This window comes from Bison bison, unplaced genomic scaffold (genome assembly GCF_000754665.1).
Source record: "Bison bison bison isolate TAMUID 2011002044 unplaced genomic scaffold, Bison_UMD1.0 scf7180017864193, whole genome shotgun sequence".
NCBI lineage: Eukaryota > Metazoa > Chordata > Mammalia > Artiodactyla > Bovidae > Bison > Bison bison.
In genome coordinates this window covers 385,865-392,185 of record NW_011494765.1, presented here as the reverse complement: position 1 = coordinate 392,185, position 6,321 = coordinate 385,865, and the positions used below count along the sequence as shown (strand labels likewise).

The 6,321-nt window shown below is 44.8% G+C and overlaps 1 protein-coding gene across 1 annotated transcript in view; it reads right to left on the bottom strand.

Annotated features, from left to right (window-relative positions):
• Positions 1 to 1,271: 1,271 nt before the first annotated feature.
• The window catches only part of LOC104991574 (olfactory receptor 1G1-like), a 7,795-nt gene continuing 2,745 nt past the window's right edge, over positions 1,272 to 6,321 (bottom strand). The window contains exons 2-3 of the mRNA XM_010844113.1: positions 5,514 to 5,610; positions 1,272 to 2,189 (exon numbers count right to left, since the gene is read on the bottom strand). Coding sequence (XP_010842415.1) covers positions 1,272 to 2,189; positions 5,514 to 5,610 — 1,015 coding nt within the window. The remainder of the gene's footprint in view (positions 2,190 to 5,513; positions 5,611 to 6,321) is intronic.

Here is a 6,321-nt window from a genome sequence, read left to right as displayed (position 1 = left end):
TGCGAAGAGCTGACTCATTTGAAAAGACCCTAATGCTGGGAAAGATTGATGAAGGGAGGAGAAGGGGATGACAGAGGATGAGATGGTTGGATGGCATCACCGACTCAATGGACATGAGTTTGAATAAACTCCAGGAGTTGGTGATGGACAGGGAGGCCTGGTGTGCTGCAGTCAATGGGGTCACAAAGAGTTGGACATGACTGAGGGACTGAACTGAACTGAACTGAACTGAACAACAACAAAAAACCAAATCACCTACCAGAGACAAAGATCTGAGTCCAGATGTATGAAACTGGACAAATTCTAACTCTTTTTGTGCCTAGCTCCCTTTTCTAGAATATTTTTGCCCTTGCAATCACATAGAGTTCCTCGGTGGCTCAGCAGTAAACTAATCTGCCTGCAATGCAGAAGACATGGGTTTGAACCCAAAGGGCAATCCACTCTCGTATTCTTGCTGAGTAAATTCTATGGACATAGGATCCTTGCAGGCTACAGTCCAAAGGGTCGCAAAGAGTTGGACACGATTGAACCACTGAACATAAGCATACACACTCAGGCAACATACAGATTCTTACTACTTGATATGACATTCTCCATGTCGAGTCCAGTCCCCATGAATGAGTTTCTTCCAAGGTAGGGTCAGAATTGGTCCCTGAATCCCAGTGACTTGAGTGATGTCCTGTCTAGTCTTGCCAGAATTTTTTGTTGGGGAAGAATTTGTAACCTACACTGCTCCTATTGGCCTTCCTCCTAGAAGCAAAGTGTTCACTGGTGTTTTTGATGTTCCCAACTCTCGATTGACTCTGCCTGGATACATATACCCACACATCAAGTCACCCTGTGGGGAATGCTGGTCCCCCTTTCTCTCTCCAATTGCCCTTATTGCTGTTCTGCAAATCTGAGTCTTTATTTTCATGCATCTGCTCTGAAAACTCAGCATATTATGTTTTGAATGTGAGTCTTTCAAATTTATAACGGACAAATCTAGAGAAGGAGGCACATTGAAAAGCCTGGAGCTCTACTCTGGGGAAGGATTTTTTACAGGGTGGAATGTCTTCCCTGTAGCTCAAACAGTAAAGAATCTTCCTGAAATGCAGGAGACCCAGGTTCCATACCTGGGTTGGAAAGATCCTCTGGAGAAAGGAATGGCAATCCACTCCAGTATTCTTGCCTGGAGAATCCCATGTACAGAGGAGCCTGGTGGGCTACAGTCTGTGGGATCGCAAAGAGTCAGACACGACTGAAGTGACTAAGACTACACTACTCCATCTTCAGCCAAGGAGTCTCCACAAAGCTCCCTTCATGTCTCTGTTCCTCAGGCTGTAAATAAAAGGGTTTAGCATGGGGGTGACCATCGTGTATACCACAGATGCCACCACTCCAGTGTCTGCTGAGTACGAGGATGAGGGCTGGAAATATACCAGAAAGACAGTTCCATAGAAGAGAGTGACCACTGTCAGGTGAGAGCCACAGGTAGAGAAGACTTTGTGCTTCCCCCCAGCAGAGGGGATCCTGAGGATGGTGTGGATGATGTGGGCATAAGAGACCAGGACACAGGTGAGAGGGACCACCCCCGAGAGGGCTGCTTCTGCAAACATCATGAGCCGAAAGATGTGAGTGTCTGAGCAGGCAAGTTTGAGGAGTGGGAGAAGGTCACAGAAGAAGTGTGGGATGGCATGGGAGGCGCAGAAGGAGAACTGAGACATGAGGAGACAGAGGGAGAAGGCCAGGAGGTGGGAGCTGAGCCAGGATGCAGCGAGCAGCAGCAGGCAGCGCTGGGGCCCCATGATAGTGGTGTAGTGAAGAGGAAGGCAGATGGCTATGTAGCGGTCATAGGCCATCACAGCCAGCAGGAAGTCATCCAGCAGGGCCAATTCCATGAAGAAGAACATCTGCACAAGGCACCCAGTGTGGGAGATGGTGTAGTGCTGTGTGTGGATGTTGAGCAGCACCTTGGGGACGATGGTGCAGGAGAAGCAGGTGTCGGTGAAGGACAGGTTGGCCAGGAAGAAGTACATGGGGGTGTGGAGGCGGGGGTCAGAGCTGATGGCCAGGATGATGAGCAGGTTCCCCAGCATGGTGACCAGGTACATGGCCAGGAAGAGCCCGAACAGGAGAGGCTGCTGCTCTGGGTGCTGAGAGAAGCCGAGGAGCAGGAAGTCAGAGATGCTGGTTTGGTTTCTAATTTTCTTCAAAAGCAGAGAAATTAGAGCAGATCTTATTTAAATAAAGATAGGCTCTCAATGTTACAGAGTCCATGGACTGTGGTTTGCTTTTCTCTATTCCTTGAAGAGGTCACTGAGTTCCATTAGTAGGCGTAAATGATGGTTTGCAAATATGTACAAATAGGACTGTGAACTCTGATGAGACGGCATCAGGGTAGAGATGCAGTTTGGGTTCTAGAATCCTGTAATGGGGCATGCTTTCCCCATAGGTGGGAAATGAGACTGAACTGGAATTCAGCTGGAAAAATCTCTTCAAATTTAATTTTCTTTTTAAAAAACTACAGAACAATCATTTTTGTTTGTGATTTAATTTTTATTTTATATTGAAGTATAGCTGATTTACATTGTTGTGCTAGTTTCAGCTATACAGCAAAGTGATGAGTTATGCATGCATGTGTGTGGAGATAATGTGTATGTGTGTATCTCCATTCTTTTTTAGATTATTTTCCCATATAATTGATTACATAACATTGAGTAGAGTTTTCTATGCTATACATAGGTCCTTGTTTTTTTAAACTTTCTTTTTTACTTTGGAGTATAGCCGATTAAGAGTGTTGTGATAGTTTCAGGTGGACAGCAAAGGGACTCAGCCATATATATATACCTGTATCCATTATCCACCAAACTTCCCAACGATCCAGGCTGCCACACAACATTGAGCAGTGTTCCCTGTGCTATACAGTAGGCCTTTATTGATTACTTATTTTATATACAGTAGTGTGTGTGTGTGTGTGCTTAGTTGCTCAGTCATGTCCAACTCTTTGTGACCCCATGGACTGTAGCCCACCAGAGTCCTCTGTCCATGGGGATTCTCCAGGCAAGAATACTGGAGTGGGTTGCCATGCCCTCCTCCAGGTATAGACGGTAGTATGTATATGTTAATTCCAAACTCCTAATTTAGAACAACCATTTAAATTTCACTGTCTTACTGTGGAGATCATTTTGGGGTCATGCATATACTAGGATTTAGGGGGCAAAACAAGGAGCTCTGTGTGTAAGTGTGTGAGGGTTGAGCACATGTTGAGGACAATGGAAGGAGGGTTAGTTACTTCAGAGAGGAGCCCACTGAGATTTAGGGAATCTCTGACGGGAGTGTTCTGGCTCTCTTTGCTTTGAACCATTTCCATGCATTCATGTAGCTGTGAGAACCCTGTGAACTGAAAAGCACCTTTTCACTAAGGGACATCATGTTTCATTCTCATCATCAACCTGTCCATCAATATCTTATGTTTTAACATCTGAGCTTTGGAATCTGGACATGGGATAAGAATTTTTTCTCTGTTCCTTATGCTCAGTCTGCCTTTGATTAATTACTGTCCCCTGAATCGCTGTGTCCTGCTTTGTACCATGTGCAACTACTTCATAGACTCCTTGAGGTTATAACTGAGATAACATATGTGGTGGGCAGGCTGCTTCTAAGGGCAATGATGTTACTGTCATTGTTAGTAGCAGATGAGCAGTGTGAACCTGGGCCCCAGGATGTGGTGAAAAAGTACTGGGGGATGTGCTTTACTGCTGAGCTCCTCATGTGCCTTTAATCTTTGGGATATTTTCACTCCCATTGAACTTTGCTTTTCTTCTACAAGATGCAGATAATAACCTACCTGATAGGATTGTTGAAGAGGCCAAATGCTGGGATTGACTGTGGTTTCTTCAGGATTCATGATATGCTGCCAAGCTCGAAGGAGCTATGATGGTTTGGAGGAAGAATGCCAGGTCAGTCAGTGGCAGCAGGGGCCAATATCATGTCATGATATTGGTCATGAATAAAAGCATTATATACTCTGGAGTCTGACAGAATTTTTCCGCTCTTTACTCTTGATGAGATCTTGAGAAAGTCGCTAACTTTTTCAGCTTCAGTTTCTTCATTGGCTTAAATGGAATAATGATAGAGTTTCCTATACAGAGTTGTTATGAGGATTAAGTTTGGTAATAGTTATAGACTGTTTGATAATAATTATAGATACCCTGGCTTCCCTGGTGGCTTAGGTGGTAAGGAATCCGCCTGCAATGTGGGAGGCCTGGGTTTGATCCCTGGGCTAGGAAGATTCCCTGGAGGAGGGCATGGCAACCCGTTCCAGTATTCCTGCCTGGAGAATCCCATGGACAGAGGAGCCTGGCGGGGTACAGTCCATAGGCTCACAAAGAGTTGGACATGACTAAGTGACTAAGCACAGCACAAACAAAAAAATAGACTATTTTAGATCAAGAATGGCATAAATGTAAGTGTTTAATAAATATGACCTATTATTACTACTTTTTTAAAAATGAAAAGGCCGTTGTTTTTGTGAATCCAGTCTCTGCCTGTATCTCGGGCTTGTAGGTTGTGAGGTGTCAATATAAAAAGTCACCATCACAGAGTCCATCTTATGGACTCTGTGGGAGAGGGAGAGGGTGGGAAGATTTGGGAGAATGGCAATGAAACATGTAAAATATCATGTAGGAAACGAGTTGCCAGTCCAGGTTCGATGCATGATGCTGGATGCTTGGGGCTGGTGCACTGGGACGGCCCAGAGGGATGGTATGGGGAGGGAGGAGGGAGGAGGGCTCGGGATGGGGAACACATGTATACCTGTGGCGGATTCATTTTGATATTTGGCAAAACTAATACAATTATGTAAAGTTTAAAAATAAAATAAAATTAGAAAAAAAAAAAGTCATCATCATTATCACCAATATCAGCACAGCTGACTCTACCTACAACTGTCAGTGGCAAAACTTTTGTTTTGCCAGCTGGAAACCAAGTAGAAACTGGGTCAAATAACTTAATCATAAAGCTCCCTGATTATAATATTATTATAGGAATAAATAATTTTGTCCTAAATGATTTAGCACAAAGTTTAGTAAAAAAGGAAGGGTGTGACCGAGGTTGGTAACTAAATGGATGTAGAGAGTAAATTATGGGTACTGACATGGCGAGGTGGTGGAGAGACACTGGGAACCAGGCTCTTCCACTGGACAAGGGTCAATTATGCTCTGTTCTTGCACAGATGCTGTGTCCTGGTTGCTGATGGGGTTGTGGAAGGGTGCTCTGACACCCATTCTCCACAATGCCTTCAGTCTGCACCTTCAGGGATGTGATGAACCCCAGAACTGGGTCCCCCTCATAGTGATCAGAAGATTCAGAAAATGATTGGCAGATAGGGATGTAGAAGAAAGTGGCAAAATGAAAGGAAGAGGTTCTACAGGCTGCTTGTGTATATGTGTCAGTGTGTGTATAGGTGTGTATAAGTGTCAGCGTGCCCCCTTAGGTAGACTCTCTCCCCATCCCTAAGCATCTGTTCTCACCTGGAGGTGCTGACCAGCCTCCATCTGTGATGCTTCCTCGAAGGAGGTTGTGTTTGCTACTCTGTTGTCACAAGGGCTGGAGGCACAGAGCCCTTCCCTGTGAGTAGGAAGAGCACAGACTGAAGACTCAGGTCATTAGAGATTCCCAGCCACTGGAGCCACTGCTTTTTCACAGGCAGTGTCTCCTGGGATCTGTTCCCAGACCTCCTAGTTAGAGACACGTTGGGGCAACTGTCCAACCTGCCAGCTGTCCCCTCTGGACGGTGGCCTTCTGTGTCGCTGCACCATCAGTGATGACTCCATTCAGATGGACCAGGCTCCATGGGCAGCACCCCTGGTTTCTCCTTCGGGTGAGGTACAGCATGGATCTCTCCTCCCAGCCTTTACCCTGAACTGGTCCATCTCAGTCCTGGAGTCCCTACTTTTTTATTAGAGCCCTGGCCCTATGGATATAATACAGTATGTCCCAGTAAATAAATAAAAATAAAGACAGAATAGATCAGAGGTCATAATCTTTGCTTTTAGAAGTCATGTAGACAAGGACACATTCTTATTTAATGATCTCAGAGAACAGAGATATGAATAATATTTAGATTCTCTATTGGACACATGGTGACTAATATACTTTTTTTCTAAAAATAAATCAATTTATGGATATGTTTGTTTTTATTTTAATGTATCTTCCATAAAAAGAATATATAAAACATGTATATTCTCTTACAGAGAAGGCAATGGCACCCCACTCCAGTACTCTTGCCTGGAAAATCCCATGGACGGAGGAGCCTGGTAGGCTGCAGTTCATGGGGTC